The 15,509-nt window shown below is 41.2% G+C and overlaps 1 protein-coding gene across 2 annotated transcripts in view; it reads left to right on the forward strand.

Moving 5' to 3' along the window:
• The first annotated feature begins 1,569 nt into the window (after window positions 1-1,569).
• The window catches only part of LPGAT1 (lysophosphatidylglycerol acyltransferase 1), a 78,033-nt gene continuing 64,093 nt past the window's right edge, over window positions 1,570-15,509 (forward strand). The window contains exons 1-3 of one of the 2 annotated variants that reach the window (XM_058700874.1): window positions 1,570-1,703; window positions 1,951-2,145; window positions 3,039-3,303. In XM_058700874.1, the coding sequence (XP_058556857.1) occupies window positions 2,017-2,145; window positions 3,039-3,303 (394 nt within the window). In that variant the 5' untranslated portion in view covers window positions 1,570-1,703; window positions 1,951-2,016. Of the gene's footprint in view, window positions 1,704-1,950; window positions 2,146-3,038; window positions 3,304-5,453; window positions 6,182-15,509 lie in introns of those variants that run through there. The other variant, XM_058700875.1, reaches the window with a different exon arrangement.

Genomic DNA, 15,509 nt, shown 5'->3' on the forward strand with positions numbered 1-15,509 from the left:
TGAGTAATGTATAGAATTGTTGAATCATTATATTGTGCACCTGTAACTAATATAACACTGTATGTTAACTATACTTGAATAAAAAAGAATATAATGGTATCTTTTGAACAACAATAATCTACAGTATGAATATTTTTTCTCTCACGAGATTTATTTAAAGATGTTACTACGTTGGTACCTATATTCTCAGAGAAAATACAAAGGAATAGAAAGGGCATATCTAACTTTTCTTTGCTACACATTAGTTGAAATTATACGGAAAGTTCTCTGATAGGGTCTACCCCTTTTTATGCCCCACACAACTGTATATATTAGTGAAAGAGATAAATAATATCTATAAATAAAAACAAATTAATAATAGGTAGAAAGGAATTCTAATCAATTCTTTCAGCCAGGCTCTGTGCTTTCATGCATGGGAATAGAGGGAATAGAATGGAGGGAATGGGAATAGAAGGTATTCTTTCATATGGCATAAAAATGAATTTTCTTTCTTTCATTTGTGGACCAAGGAGGGAATTAGAAATAGTTGAGAGTCCCAAGCAAACACAGTAACAAATGTCATCAAAATAGAATAGGTGGCATTCTGATTTAAACGTGGCAGTTCACTTAGGGACATGTAAAAACTGCTCCCCACCCATTAACGAATTTGATGAAGGGATATCATCCCTTTTTTTTTTTTAAGCTGAAATTTAGGTAGGCCATTTGAGAATGTTCAAGTGGGCAGGTCATTGGGTCATTTTGCCTGTTCTCCTTATGGCCGTCCAGAATTTGAAACAGAATGCAGTTCCAGTGTCCCAGGAGTGACCTGGTCTGCCCAGGGGTACCTATGGCCACTATTTTTTGAGCACTTATTCAGTGGCAGGCTCTGCCTAAGTGCTTTTCCCTCTTTGACTAACTAAATTTCAGTGTCTCTGGGTAGACCACTCACTCATTCCCACTGGATTCCTATTTTTTTTTCTTTAGGGGGATGGGGGTGGGGACGTGGATGGGCGATTGGAACTGTCATTACTGTTCTGGGTGTTCTCCAGAAACAGGAATTCTGACCCTTAAGATGAATTGATTTTAAACTCTAGACCTTTATACTCTGGGGAGGTTCAGAAGAGAAGCCGTGAGAGCAACTGGGTTTTATTAGGAAAGGAAAGAGGGCATCCAGCCTCCCAGGAGACAGCTTCCCAGTTTGGGCAGTAATGGGTTGGTCCGACGCGGGAGAGCGCTAACAATGAGAACCGGCCGTGTGGTCTGAAAGGCGGCTCTCGATCGGACCGCGGCACTCCTCGTGTGGTGTAAGGACAGCTGCTCCTTACCAGACCGTTCTCAGCCGCCCTCCTCCTGGGAACGGGGCTCGGCGAGGTCCAGCCGGCCTAGGGACCAGGCAGCCCCAAGGGCCGGGACCCGAGGACCAGCGGGATCGGGGACGCGGGCGGCGGCTGCCGAGCCTTCATTAGAGGGCGCTCTGGGGGCGGCTCCGCCGAAGTCTCGGCTCCCGCCGCTTCCTCCCCGCCGCCCCTCCCCGCCACCCCGGCGAACGCGGCCCGGCCCCGGGGAGCGAGTCTCAGCGCCGCGGGGACCGGGCGCGGGCCGCGCCGCAGCCGGAGCGGGGCCGGGCCCCGCCGCCGCCTCCTTCCGCCGGCCCCGCCGCCGGCCATGCATTCTTCCGGCTCCTCTGGCTCCCGCAGCCCGGGCCGGGGCCCGGCCCGCCCGAGGTAACCTCCGGCTCGGCGGGCGCAGGCCCGGGGCTGCGGCGGCGCCGGGCCCGGAACGGCGCGGAGGGGGCGGGGAAGGGGTGTCGTCGTCGTGCGGTCCGGGGAGGAGGCGGCGGCGGCGGCATGAGGGACGAGGGCGCGGTAGGCCCCGAGGAGGAGGCGGGGGCGCGGGGCATCCGCCCGCCTCCCCGGACCCGCCCCGGTGACAGGTCCGGCCCCTGAGTCCCCGCCGTCCCTCTGTCCGCAGGCAGCCGCGAGGGTTATAGGGTGCCCGCGCGCCCGCTCGCGCCGCGCCTCAGCCGCCGCCGCGTCCATGACCGCGACCCCTCGGCCGGGGACACCCGCCACCGCCGCCGCCGCCGCGCAGCACCGCGCCCCGGGCCGCCGGCCCCCGGCCCCGCTCGCCCCCGCGCTCCACCGCCCGCCGTCCGCGCCAGCCGAGGTGAGCCCGGCGCGCGAGCCGCCCTCGCCGCCGCGACCCCAACCCCAGCCGCGGAAACCGCTGCGGGCGCCCCCCGCACCCCCCACCCCCACCCCCTCCCGAGCGCTGCCGTCGCCTCTTCCTCCGCGCTTCTAACATCATCCCTGGCTTGCCTGCCCTCCGGTCCGGGACTTCATTCTCATCTGTGCCCCCCGTGCCTTCACCTCCTTCTGGCTTTTGCTCCCCTCCCCCTACTCCCGTCCTTCCTCCTTTCGCTGTCTTAGCCCCCACTTTCTTCCTCTCACCTCCCTGCCCTCTTTTCTAGGCCCTTCTCCTTTTTTTCACCCTGAGTCAAAGGTTAAACAAAAACCCCTTCGCCGCAAATGAACATTGTTAGCCTAACTCGTTTTGCTAAGGCGAGAGACCGTTCTAAGGCACGATCGATGTGCAGGAATGGTAGTGGTTCGGGTACCCAGGTTCTCCTAGCTGGGAAAGGGGATCGGGTCCCTGCAACAGCCTCCTTTCACTCGTGTCGTCAGTTTGGAAATACTGAGGGGGGTCTGAAGCAAGTGGGTCTGTTTTTCTTCCCCAAAGTCCAGACAGCAGACTGCAGTGAGGCGCGGTGCGGGGACGGCCACTGATTAGTTAGTGGGGATAGTATTATCGTTTGCTAAATATATTATGACATACCCTGTGCCTCCGTGAACAGCTCCCTTGACCTTGTGCGGCTCCTCCTCCCTCGCTCTCTGTCCCCCTCTGGAATTTCCCGGAGAGATCACCGAGGTACTACACCGCGAAAGCTTAGACCCTCGATTTTTCTCGTGTTTTTGTGCTGGAGGCGATTTCTGTGTTAGTGACTATTTGGATGTGTGTGATCCATTTTCCTTTTTAAATGAATTTTTCTTTCACCTCAGAAAGACAGGACGGACGCCCATGTGAGAATGGCTGTGACTTTGGAAGAAGCTCCGTGGCTGGGCTGGATCTTGGTGAAAGCCCTGTTGAGGTTTGCCTTCATGGTCGCCAACAACCTGGTTGCTCTTTTATCCTACCTCTGCTATGTAATTGTACTTCAGCCCCTTCGACTGCTGGACAGTAAGCGGTTCTGGTATATTGAAGGACTCATGTATAAATGGCTTTTAGGAATGGTGGCTTCTTGGGGATGGTATGCTGGATATACAGGTAAGAGTGTGAGCACTTTTGTTTAACGCGTATGAAACAATTTATAATGTTATGCCTAAGTCAGGAGCCATGATTAAATATATATTACATTTGGGGTTGAAGATGCCTTGATGCTTTGGCTATTAAAACAATAAATAGAAAACAATTCTATTGAGTTTTTTTTTTTTTTCAGAATCCCAATTTAGGAACGATGATATTTTCAGATGTATAATTTCATAGTTACATCCTGATAAATTCCTTAAATAGTATGTTTTTAATGTGATTGACATTGATTCAAACCGGTTTGCCAAGGCTCACCTAGAGGAATAGGAGTGGGTTATATAGGACTTGAGGGCTTATAAAATGAGATCACATATTTAGCCCATAAACACATTAGGAATTTAGAAAAAGGACTGGGCCATATTTGTGCTAAGATAGTTTAATAAGTTTTTTCATTTAATGTAGTATCGTGTTAACATTTTGAGTCAAGCAAAACATGGCTTTCTTTCTGTGATGTATGTTTCTTTTGTTTACTAGAATCTATATTTTAATCTCATACATGTGTATTAGAATATTAAATATAAGAATTAAGTTTTATCTATGCCAAACTAATTTATGTTCTGAGTGTCTTTAAGTAGATTTATATTTCTGCCTTTAAATTGCATTTTGGGGAGCCAGATTAATGCTGTTCTGAAGTGGACTTTTAAAGAACTAAATGAGAAGTAGTGTTTATTTTTATTTTCTCTTTATAAGCCTTATGTGCTTTGAGAACTTGGGCCTCTGATGTGAAAATTCTTTGTTTATTATGTTCATTTGACTTTTTTCCCCTAAGAATTACAAAGATGAAAAAAAAAAAAAAAAGCATTGAGGTTTCTAGCACTTGTCTTAGACATTGAGGCTGTTATCATAGGATTTTATAATTGATAGTTTCCTTAGAGATCATGCTGCAGATGCTGCGGTCAGTGGAGTCTGTAGTTCACAGCTTGGAAAAGTGAGGAGGGTATGAGGGTCCTCTCGGGGTCACACAGCATGGCAGTTCCCCGTTTTAAATTCTCTGTCTCCTTCTTTCCTGCCCAGGCTGCATCTGTAGATTTTATCCATATACATAAAAAAAGGACTGACAACACATAGCTTTTATGGAGTCCAACAGACTCTTGCTAGGTCAGAGTGCTCTCAGTTGCCCCAGATGAAGTCTTTTTTCCTTTTGGCAATGCTATTTATTATTCTGCAAGACCCAAAGCTCCTGGGATAGTGTGTGCATTGCTTCCCTGTCACGGGTCTTGTTGAGATCCAGTGCCCTTTGGGTACAGTAGGTGAGCTTCTAGTCCTCTTTTAGGACCTTGTGGTAGCAGTAGTAGTGGTAGAGGGGGAAAAAATGAAGTTCTCAACTATGGTGCTGAATTCTTACCTGAAGTACTGCTGTCTTAGAATTGCTTTGTTCTGTGTAGTTTTAAGCTTCCACAAATATGATATGTGGTACTCGTGACTTTGCTCTTTGTATTGTATACTTGTTGGCCAGTTTTAAGTCAACTCATAGACTAGAGTTCTAGAAGTTCATTCTACTTAAACACAATGAAATTAGCGAAATGTTTGTGCCCGTGTGTGTGGTTTGTTTGTGTATAAGGGTTAGCATAATGAGAAGCTGAAAAAAAATTGGCATTGACCTTGAGATTGTAGTGAGTGCAGTGATGCTGCTTGAAGTTAAAGTGAGTTAACCTTTGGCCACAGCATGGCTGCAAGGCATTTCTGAGGATATTTTCTTGTGGTGTCTCTCCCTTGCTGACTGTGGAACTGCGCAGTTTCTTTTGCCACCTGCTTGGAAAGTGGTCCTGGCATGATCTGCATATTTTAGTCTCTCTGAAGCATCTGTTCTCTTCAGGCTACTGCATTCTAACCATTTAAATATAGAATATTTTAGGGGCGCCTGGGTGGCGCAGTCGGTTAAGCGTCCGACTTCAGCCAGGTCACGATCTCGCGGTCCGTGAGTTCGAGCCCCGCGTCAGGCTCTGGGCTGATGGCTCGGAGCCTGGAGCCTGTTTCCGATTCTGTGTCTCCCTCTCTCTCTGCCCCTCCCCCGGTCATGCTCTGTCTCTCTCTGTCCCAAAAATAAATAAAAAACGTTGGAAAAAAAATAAATAAATAAATAAAAAATAAATATAGAATATTTTAGTGTTTATATTTTAAATGGTTTTCCAATAGGTAGAATGCTTTGAGACGGTTTGATCATAAGGAAACACAATCAAGAGGTCAAACAAATGTAGAAATGACTTTTGTGGAAAGCCACAGCTGGGTCTAAAGCAACATAAGCAGGGGATTGGTGAGCAGATGTACCCATGAAAGAGGTTACATTAGCCTTTGTCTGGATTATGTATTCCATTTCTTCCCTTTGTATCAAGAGGAAGGTGGGATTCAGTTTTTTCCTTTCCCTGTGCTTAAGTTTCACAGACAGAAAATTGAACGCTGCCAAAGGGATTCTGCTCGGCAGATCTAAAATGTTCATATTTCAGAATAGAAATCGCCAAACTTTGTGGAAAAACACTTCTGAGGACAACTTAAATATTAAGTAATGAAATGTTAATTGGGAAGTTGGAGATTGAATATTTGTGTATAATATCATTTTTTCAAATTGTGACATTGAGTCTAAGACAACTGAGTTCTCTGCTGCTTTTGTTGATTATCTAACCTATGCTACCCCAAAGGTAGGTACTTGGGCGAATGCAGCTATTTAAATTTAAATTAATTAAAATGAAAAAAAAAACCTTAAAATACACTTTCCCAGTCACATCAATCACCTTTCAAGGGCTCTGTATTAGGTGGGTGGTGGCTACTGTATTGGAGAGCACAGACACAGAACACTTCCATCCCCAGAGAAAGTTCCATTGGATAGATCTGATAAATAGTAAGTATGGCTTTTTCCTTTTTCTTAGGAAAAATGCATTTTGTCTTTATAAAAAGAATATTTTTCTGAACATAGTTCTAACCAGATTTCTTTGGGGATGATAGGGAGGATTTGTTAAAGTCTTATAAAATTGTGTTTTAATTTTTTTTTAATTTATTTTATTTTTTTGAGAGAGAACCTCAAGCAGGCTCAACACCCAGAGTGGAGCCCAATGTGGGGCTTGGGGCTTGATCTCACGATGCTGAGACCATGACCTGGGCCGAAACCAAGATTCAGAGGCTCAATTGACTGAGCCACCCAAGTGCCCTAAAATTGTCTTTTAATTTGAGGCAAATGTCACAAAAATTACTGCTTTAAACTCAGACTTGCTTCTTGGATGGTGAATGGCAACGCCAGTCAAAGAACTTGAAGGAACATTCTTATACTTAGTTTGTGTTTTTAGAGCTGGAGTACTGCCTGTGGACCCAGAACATGGAGAAAGAGATTTTCTGGTCTTTCTGCCTGTTTGTGACTTTCCAGGGGAACACATTTCTTTTTTTTTTTTTTTTTTTAAGTTTATTTATTTACTTTTGAGAGAGATAGAGAGTGGAGGAAGGACAGAGAGAGATGGAGAGAGAGAATCCCAAGCAGGCTCCGCGCTGTCAGTGGGAAGCCTGATGTAGGGCTCGAACTCATGAACTGTGAGATCATGACCTGAGCAGAAATCAAGAGTCAGGTGCTCAACTGACAGCCATCTAGGCACCCCCAGGAGAACACATTTGTTGAAAGAACTCTGAGGACATTGGAGTTTGTTCATCCCTAGCTTGCTACTAGATAGTGATGTAGTTGTTACCACATTTCCTTTCATGGGAAATGCTGTACAAACATCTCATGTTGAGGAAAAGTTGTATACTGTCTTTGACCTAATATTTTGAGAGCAAACAAGAAGAGGTACTAGCTTAACTAATGATCTTCTGTATATTTTATTCAGATCTGGGATAAATCACTTCCCTCCTCCCAATTTAAGTGAAGCATGGCAAATTTCAAAGAGATTTTTTTTTTTACATAAAATGTGTTTAAAATAGTTCAATTTTTGTTCACTTTATTTATTTTAAATGTTTATTTATTTATTTTTGAGAGAGAGAGAGTGGGGGAGGGACAGAGAAAGAGAGAGAGAAAGAATCCCAAGCAGGCTCCACACTGTCAGTGCAGAGCCCAAAGGGCTCGATCTCATGAACTATGAGATCATGAACTGAGCCAAGGTCAAGAGCCCACCTGAGCCACACAGGCACTCCCCATTCACTTATTTTAATAAATTTATTGTTCCCCATCCAAACACCTTCAAAGTCTCTTATACAAAATCATTTAAAAAATATTCACTGTAAGTGGAAGCTCCAGAATTTCTAAATTTTTTTTTTTAACGTTTATTTATTTTTGAGACAGGGAGAGACAGAGCATGAACAGGGGAGGGTCAGAGAGAGGGAGACACAGAATCTGAAACAGGCTCCAGGCTCTGAGCTGTCAGCACAGAGCCCGACGCGGGGCTCTAACTCACAGACCACGAGATCATGACCTGAGCCAAAGTCGGCCACTTAACCGACTGAGCCACCCAGGTGCCCCCAGAATTTCTATATAGAATAATTGTCTTTGGGCCATAGTCTGGCGGAAGGGAGCTGGGGTGTCAGGAGGCTTGCCACCAGTTTGTTTCTGCCCAGAAAACACTCTTTCCCTCAGATTGGGTATTTGTGGCTTTAGGGAAAGCGGATGGAGATTAGCTGGCATGACTCCATTAGTCCTTGTGGGTTATTTGGTTATTTGATAGTGTTTTACCTTTTTTGCTGGGATACACATTCATTGTGTGAGAAAAACTATTAGGAATTCTATCTGACATCAAAACTCTAGAGATTAAAAATATATCTCCTAGAGCAGTATTTTTCCACCTTTGAGTCATAAGCCAATTTAGTGTGTCAGGCTGAACATTGAAAAACAGTGAAATAGAATAGAATGAAGATAAAAAGATCAGAAACGTGTATCTGTACTGGGGAGTGCTACAGGATGTATTTTTTACTATAAGCCCACTCAACATTTGAAAGGCACTGTTCTAGTGGAAAGAGCCCTGCAGTTTAGAGTTGGGAGTCACATGGCTTAATCTGGCTTTAACTTTAACATCTCTGCTCACTGGTGGGGGTGAGATCCTTACCTGCTCAGTGCCCACAGCGCTGTGAACTCTTTACAGGTAGAGCTGTGGTCTTTATAACCCTAGAGTAAAGTTTCTTGCCGGAAGCTCACAGAGTCCCCTTAAGTATTTCTTGAATGATTCCTTTTTTCTTGCACCTCCTTCCCCTAACTTCCTGAAACCTCTGATAGCAAACACATTGCAGTCCACAAAATGTAAACCCTGAGCTGGATCATGTTTTTCACACATGTACATAAATGCATCTATATATCCATCTCTTACACTGTCACATTTGTTAATTTATTATTTTTTTTTTAATTTTTTTTTCAACGTTTTTTATTTATTTTTGGGACAGAGAGAGACAGAGCATGAACGGGGGAGGGGCAGAGAGAGAGGGAGACACAGAATCGGAAACAGGCTCCAGGCTCCGAGCCATCAGCCCAGAGCCTGACGCGGGGCTCGAACTCACAGACCACGAGATTGTGACCTGGCTGAAGTCGGACGCTTAACCAACTACGCCACCCAGGCGCCCCTCACATTTGTTAATTTAACACACCTTTACTGAGCTTCTATTATATGTGGGAACAGGTGCCCTGGAGATGCTGAGATGCAAAAGACATAGTTGCTGACTTTAAGGAGTTCACAGAAGCCTTGGTGGGGAAGATAGTGCACCAACAAAGAAAACATCCTGGTATAATGCTCTAGTGGAGATTTACCATGGGATTAAAGAGGAAGGGCTCCTGATCTCATGCAGGTGGTAGGTGGTAGCAGAGAGGGAATAGGGAACTTAGGGACGGAGCTGCTTTAAATGCCTTTTTTTTTTTTCCACTAGGGAAGTACTTGTCTGTGGGGTTAACTGGATAATCAGTAATTATATCAGATTTAAAAGACTTGCCTAATGTGTCAGTTTGAAATTTGTATCTTTGTGATGATCACATTAGCTAGCTAGCATTTATTGACACATTAAACCAAGCGGTGTCCTGAGCGTCTCGGCCATTTAATGCCTACAACAGTCTTACCAGGTCGGTACTTAGCAGGATGGTATAATGATAATACCTTCCTTTTGTTATTGTTGTGGAAATTCAAACACAGAGGGTCACAGTTATTTCCCTTTAAGCACTAACTGAGTTGATGTCACTACGAGTAGAGTCATTATTGATCTTTATATAATATTCCTAGAGTCTTTTAATCTTTACTACCTGTATGTCCTTTTGTTTCTGAGGCTTGAAATCTTTTTACTAAACTACAGCTTTTAACACCCGAAAGCAATGTCATTGCTATGGATTTCTGCAGGAGGTTAAAAAAAACCTGTGGCTTCAATAGAAATATTTGTAGTATAGTATAAATTTAATGAAATGGCACTTCCTTAAATCTCTACCCTTACAGAGAACGACAGTTCAATTAGGATTTTTGTTTTTGAGTGCTTGACAATAGATTGTCAACAGAGTGAAGGGTTACTGCATGATGTTAGGTCCATAACATCATGGGCAGAAATCCAGGCAAGGTATTTTCAGTACAATGTTTTGATTTTTATATGAAAACGTAGTATTAAATGCTTTGAACTCAGCAGTCTGGCAGTACTTTAAGTTTGGAATCTAGTCTTATTTCAAAGATCATATACAATTGAGTAATTTATTTAGATAGTTCTCTTTAAAAGTATACTCATTCATGCACACATACCCAGGAACACACGAAGCAGTATTGCAGTTTGTAATGGTTAAGACCACAGATTCTTGAGTCAAAAAGAACTGGATAAAACAATTCCTGCTTTCTTTTTGTTTGTTTGGCTGGTATTTCTTTGCCCATTCTTTGTTTTCAAACTTTTAAAATTACTTTGATTTCGAAGTAGTCTAGTAATCAACATGGAGTTAGATTTTCACTTTATGAGTAAATTTGTAAATCTCTTTGTTTTAATATGAGTTGAATCTATTTATATTTATTTGTATGTCAGATATGCTTTGTTTGGGCTCTGGCATTTTATTTTATGTTTTCTGTTGGTTTTTCTTTTTTTTTATTTGAGAGAGAGAGAGAGAGAGAGTGTGTGTGCGTGTGTGTGTGTGTGTGTGAGAGAAAGAGAGAGAGAGAGAGAGAGGAGCAGAGGAAGAGTCTTAAGCAGGCTCAGTCCCATGGCCCTGGGGTCATGACCTGAGCTGAAATCAAGAGTTGGATCCTCAACTGACTGAGCCACCCAGGCGCCCCATTTCCTGTTTTATATCAATTTTGGGTCTTTCGCTGTTTGTTGCTCTTTTGTTGTTGTGGTATTTAGGAAGGTTTGTATTTTTCTCTTGTTAGTTGCTTTATATGATGTTCTTAGTTCTCTGTTGATAGTAACTCTTAGTTCTCTTCTAGGAACAAAGGCAAAATTCTGTTTAAATCTTCTCTCTTCCCCTTTCTCTTCTCCATCACCCAATCTTAGTCAATACTCAGTAGCATTTATTCACAATAGTATTTGCATTTATAATATTATGTATACCTCTAGTACTTGATTTTTGAGCTTTAAGACTATCTGTTGACTCCAGCTATTATGTTAAGGTAATCAGTAAGCTTATTATACTTCCTGCTCCCAATTTTTGTTATTTGCATTTATACATTGTCAAGGCCTATAATATTTATGTTAAATTTATCACCCTTATCTCCCTCTGTTTTAGTCTTAATTCTTCAGTTAAATACATATATAATGCTAACCCAAGGACTTTTGCAGAAATTTTTCCCAGTCATTCTTTGGTTGGCTGAAGTTCATTCACTACTGGTTTCTCAATAAGGATCATGAGAACAATGTGGGAATTATTCTTGCAACATGTTTAGAACTTCATTTTTTTGTTGCTTTATACTTGAAGGACAGCTTGGCAGGTAATAAAATCCTTGGCTCACCTTTTCCTAGAGTAATATAGTGTTATACAAATGTCTTCTGGCATTCACTGTTGCTGTGGAGGTGTGTGAAGCCAGCTTGTTTTTTTCCATTATTAATGATTTTATCTTTGTTGCCTATCTGCTCAAAGGATTCTTTCTGTCTAATATTTAGTAATTGTACTAAGATATGCTGGTATAGTATATGCTGGCTCATCTGTGCCCTTTTAATATGTGGCTTTAAGTCTCTTTTATTTAGGGAAGTTTTCTTTAATTATATCTTTAAATATTTATTTAGTTTGCTTGTTTTGATTTTCTTTTTTAGCGACCTAATTTTATATTTGTTGGCTCTCCCTTTTTAATCTGTCATTTTCTCATTAATTGTTTTAAACACTTTTTAATATGTGTAAGTTTTTAAAAAAATTTTTTAATGTCTATTTTTTGAGAGAGAGAGAGACAGAGTGTGAGCAGGGGAGGTGCAGAGAGAGAGGGAGACACAGAGTCCGAAGCAGGCTCCAGGCTCTGAGCTGTCAGCACAGAGCCCGATGCAGGGCTCGAACTCACAGACCTTGAGATCATGACCTGAGCCAAAGTTGGATGGTTAAGCGACTGAGCCACCCAGGCGCCCCTCATATGTGTGTTTCTATCTTTAATGTCTCTTACCATGTCTTCTGCACTGTCTCTCTTTGTTCTCATTTCAGTTTCTTCTTCATTTCTGTGACGGTTTTATGTATTCTTCTGTTTCTTTCTTGAGTTCTATCAGTTCATGCTTTCACTATTCCTGTTGCCTAGACATTTCTTCCTTGAGTTCTTATACTTATGCTTTGTGATTTTCTTCATAGTGGTAGTGACTTCACTGATTTTCTTAAATTCATACAAGAATATTTAGTTATAATTTTTATCTTATATAGTGTAATATTTTTCTAGTGAGCATTCTTTGACATTTGGTACATTGTGCTGCTCATTTCTACCATTTTTCTTACGGTATCTCTAAGTGAATGCTGTGACAGTTACCTTTTTATTCCTTGTACCTTAATGCGTTGGATTCTTCACAGTCAGCTATTTGCAGGAGGTACGGGTAGGAGGGCCAAGGTAGATTCCAGATTTCTGCCTCAGAGAAAGTCTTTTTTACATATGGCACCTGGGTGTGCTTCTCTATGTTGCCACAGGTCCTCTGCTTTTCTCCAAACCAGACTGAATTTAGGTGGCTTTTTGCCACCAATTCTGGACTTCCCACTCCTTCCTTTGCGGCTGTGAATGGAGGGACACAGCCTGAGTGTGCCAGTGTAAACCCTTCTCTTTAGGGAAGTGCGTTTTTGCTGTTGTTTTTGGAGATCTGCCACAATCCTCATCACATGCCATATTCTGTCTCTGTCTCTGTCTCTGCTTTTCACTCCCATCACAGATTCTGTCTGATGTCAGTCTTGTTTGATCTCAGTCCTGATCTCATGATTTTTGGAGTTTTTATATTTCTGTTTTTCTCCTAGGTTTGCTAAAAGAGAAGTTTTGTAAAGTTTTTTTTTCTCTTTTTCCTTGTTGCTATGTGTATTTTTCAGACTCTTGTCTATAACTCCCCATGTTCATATCAGAAAATACAACACAAGATTTTTATTCAACTATGTGTAATTCAGATAGCTCTGTCACCATTCTGTTGTACTACTAGTTGATTATTAGAAACTGGAGACAAGTTTTACCACTTAATTTTTTTTTTTTAACTTTTCTTTCTTTTAGTTATCTCTACACCCAAAGTGGGGCTCGAACTTATGACCCTGAGATCAAGAGTCGCATGCCCCTCTGACCGAGCTAGCTAGGTGCTCCCCTAATAAATTTTCTTTAAGGACTGTCTAAAATCAAGAAATAGCTTCCCTAATTTTTCCCCTCCTAGTGGTTCCCAAACTGTTTTGATTCTTGGACTACTTGTCAGTATAGGTAAGACATCCACTCTATTTCTACTTGGCTGCAGTAAAAAAAAGTCACCAAAATGAATGGAAGGAGTGAGTTACCTTTGGTAAGAATTCAGTAAGGAATATGAATGAAATGTAATATTAATACTAGTCTTTAGGGTCTGGTCTGTGGATCACCTGGAAAACTTTAAGGATGGACAAACTTTTGTATTCATGCTCCTCAAACCTCAGTAAGTATATTTAGAATATATTACATGCATTATATATATTGAGCATATGTGTAATATATATTAGTTATGTAAAGTATATTATATATTAAATCTGTTATAGTGTATTTGTAGTTTGTTATAAACTAGTTTCAAGAGTTTCTTTTCAGAGTTTACAAACTCGTGGCCATATTCTATAGCTGATGTTCTTTATTGGCCCTTTGCACTATTTCAACTTTTTTTAAATTAGTTCTCAACATTTTGAAATTAGGGAGATTTCACAGAACATAAAAAATAAAACCAAGACTTCCTTGGGAAATCGGAATTCCAGCTGTGCTGGGTCCTCATTCCTGTCTGGCAGCAGTTTGCTGGAGCTAAGTGATGGCCACCTCCTTTAGATGGGGCCTGGGATCTCTAGTGCACCCGAGATATCCCACTCCGTCCTTGTCTTCCTCTGGGCCTGCTTTGCTCATTTACATTACCTGCCTACATCCCAGAGGCATAGATGATGTTCATTTAAAACAAAACAAAATGGAACCTCAAATAACAATTACTAGTCTCTTTCTGGTAGGCATTTGATAGTTTTGCATGTATATGCCTTACAAGTGCCTATAAACTCATGAGTTCTATCATTGAAAACTGAAAGTTTGTTAGAGACCTCGGCTGTGGATTTCATGTAGCAGAGGCATGTGATGGGAACTAAAAAATGAAGTGCCATTAGTAAGAACTGTGGCCACAAGGTTTTTCAATTCATGTACTATATTTCTAAGCTAGTGAAGTGTTTCCTACTATTTGTACACTCATTAATTAATAGAACCTTCATTTCGTCTTCTGAATATAATCGTATAAAATCTAGATTATTAAAATTCCTTCCCTTTGCTTTTCATATTTTGAAATATGAAGAACAAGGCAAGTCCAGTTGATTTCTGTATCTCTAAATTATAGTAAGATAGTTAAAGACTAGTATTGTAAAAAGCATGCATAAATTTTAGTTATGAGGTTATACTTTTTCTTAGGGTTTAATAGGTCTGATAAAGTTTGCTAGCATAACACCTTTTGTAAACTTTTTTTCTACTCATTAAACTTTAAGAAACCATTGTGAATCATGTACATAAGACATGTTTTGCATATGCTGTTAATTCGAAGCTTGCGTTATTTGGCACTTTAAGGGAAAACATCTGTAAAGTTAAATACATCAAGATGTTTCTGAATCATCAGAGGACTAAACTATGATCAGTATGGATTTAGTGTTAAGAATATATAATATATATATTTAAGTTGAAGTATAATTCACATAGCATAAAATTCACTGTATTAAAATGTACAATTCAGTGCTTTTTAGTATAGTCACAAGATTGTACAACCATCAGCACTGACTAATTCCAGAACATTTCATCACCCCCAAAAGAAACCCAAGCCAATTAGCAGTCACTCCCCATTTCCTGTTCCCTTCAAGCCCTGGCAACCATTAATCTGTGTTCTATCTTTATGGATTTGCCTATTCTGGATGTTTCATATAAATGGAATTGTATAATATGTGGTCTTTTGTGCCTGGCTTCTTTCACTTAGCATAATGTTTTCAAGGTTCATCCATATTGTAACATGTCAGTACTTCATTCCTTTGTATGGCTGAATAATACTCCATTGTATGGATAGACTACATTTTGTTTATACATTCATCAGTTGGTGCATATTTGGGTTGTTTCCACATTTTAGCTATTGTGGATAATGTGATGAACATTCATGTACAAGTTTTTGTGTGAACATATGTTTTCAATTCTTTTGGACCTAGAAGTTAAATTGCTGTGTCATATGATAATTCTATGTTTAACTTTTTGAGGAACTGCCAAATTGTTTTCCATAGCAGCTGTCCCCTTGTACATTTCCACCAGCAATGTAGAAGAGTTCCAATTTCTTCACATTTTCACTAATATTTATTATTTTCTGGGCTTTTGTTGTCCTTTTAATTTGGCCATTCTAGTGTATGTGATTATAATTTAGATTTCCATTTCTCCGATGACTAATGATGTTGAGCATTTTTTCATTTGTTCGTTAGCCATTTGTGTATCTTTGGAGAAATGTCTATTCAAATCCCTTGCCCATTTTTATGTTGGGTTATTTATCTCTTACTGTCTTTTTATTGAAACTTATTGTTAAGTTTCTTTCTATATTCTGTATACTACACCATCTGTTTTTTCATTGGTTGATTATACTTT

The sequence above is a fragment of the Neofelis nebulosa genome, chromosome 15 (genome assembly GCF_028018385.1).
Source record: "Neofelis nebulosa isolate mNeoNeb1 chromosome 15, mNeoNeb1.pri, whole genome shotgun sequence".
Lineage (NCBI taxonomy): Eukaryota > Metazoa > Chordata > Mammalia > Carnivora > Felidae > Neofelis > Neofelis nebulosa.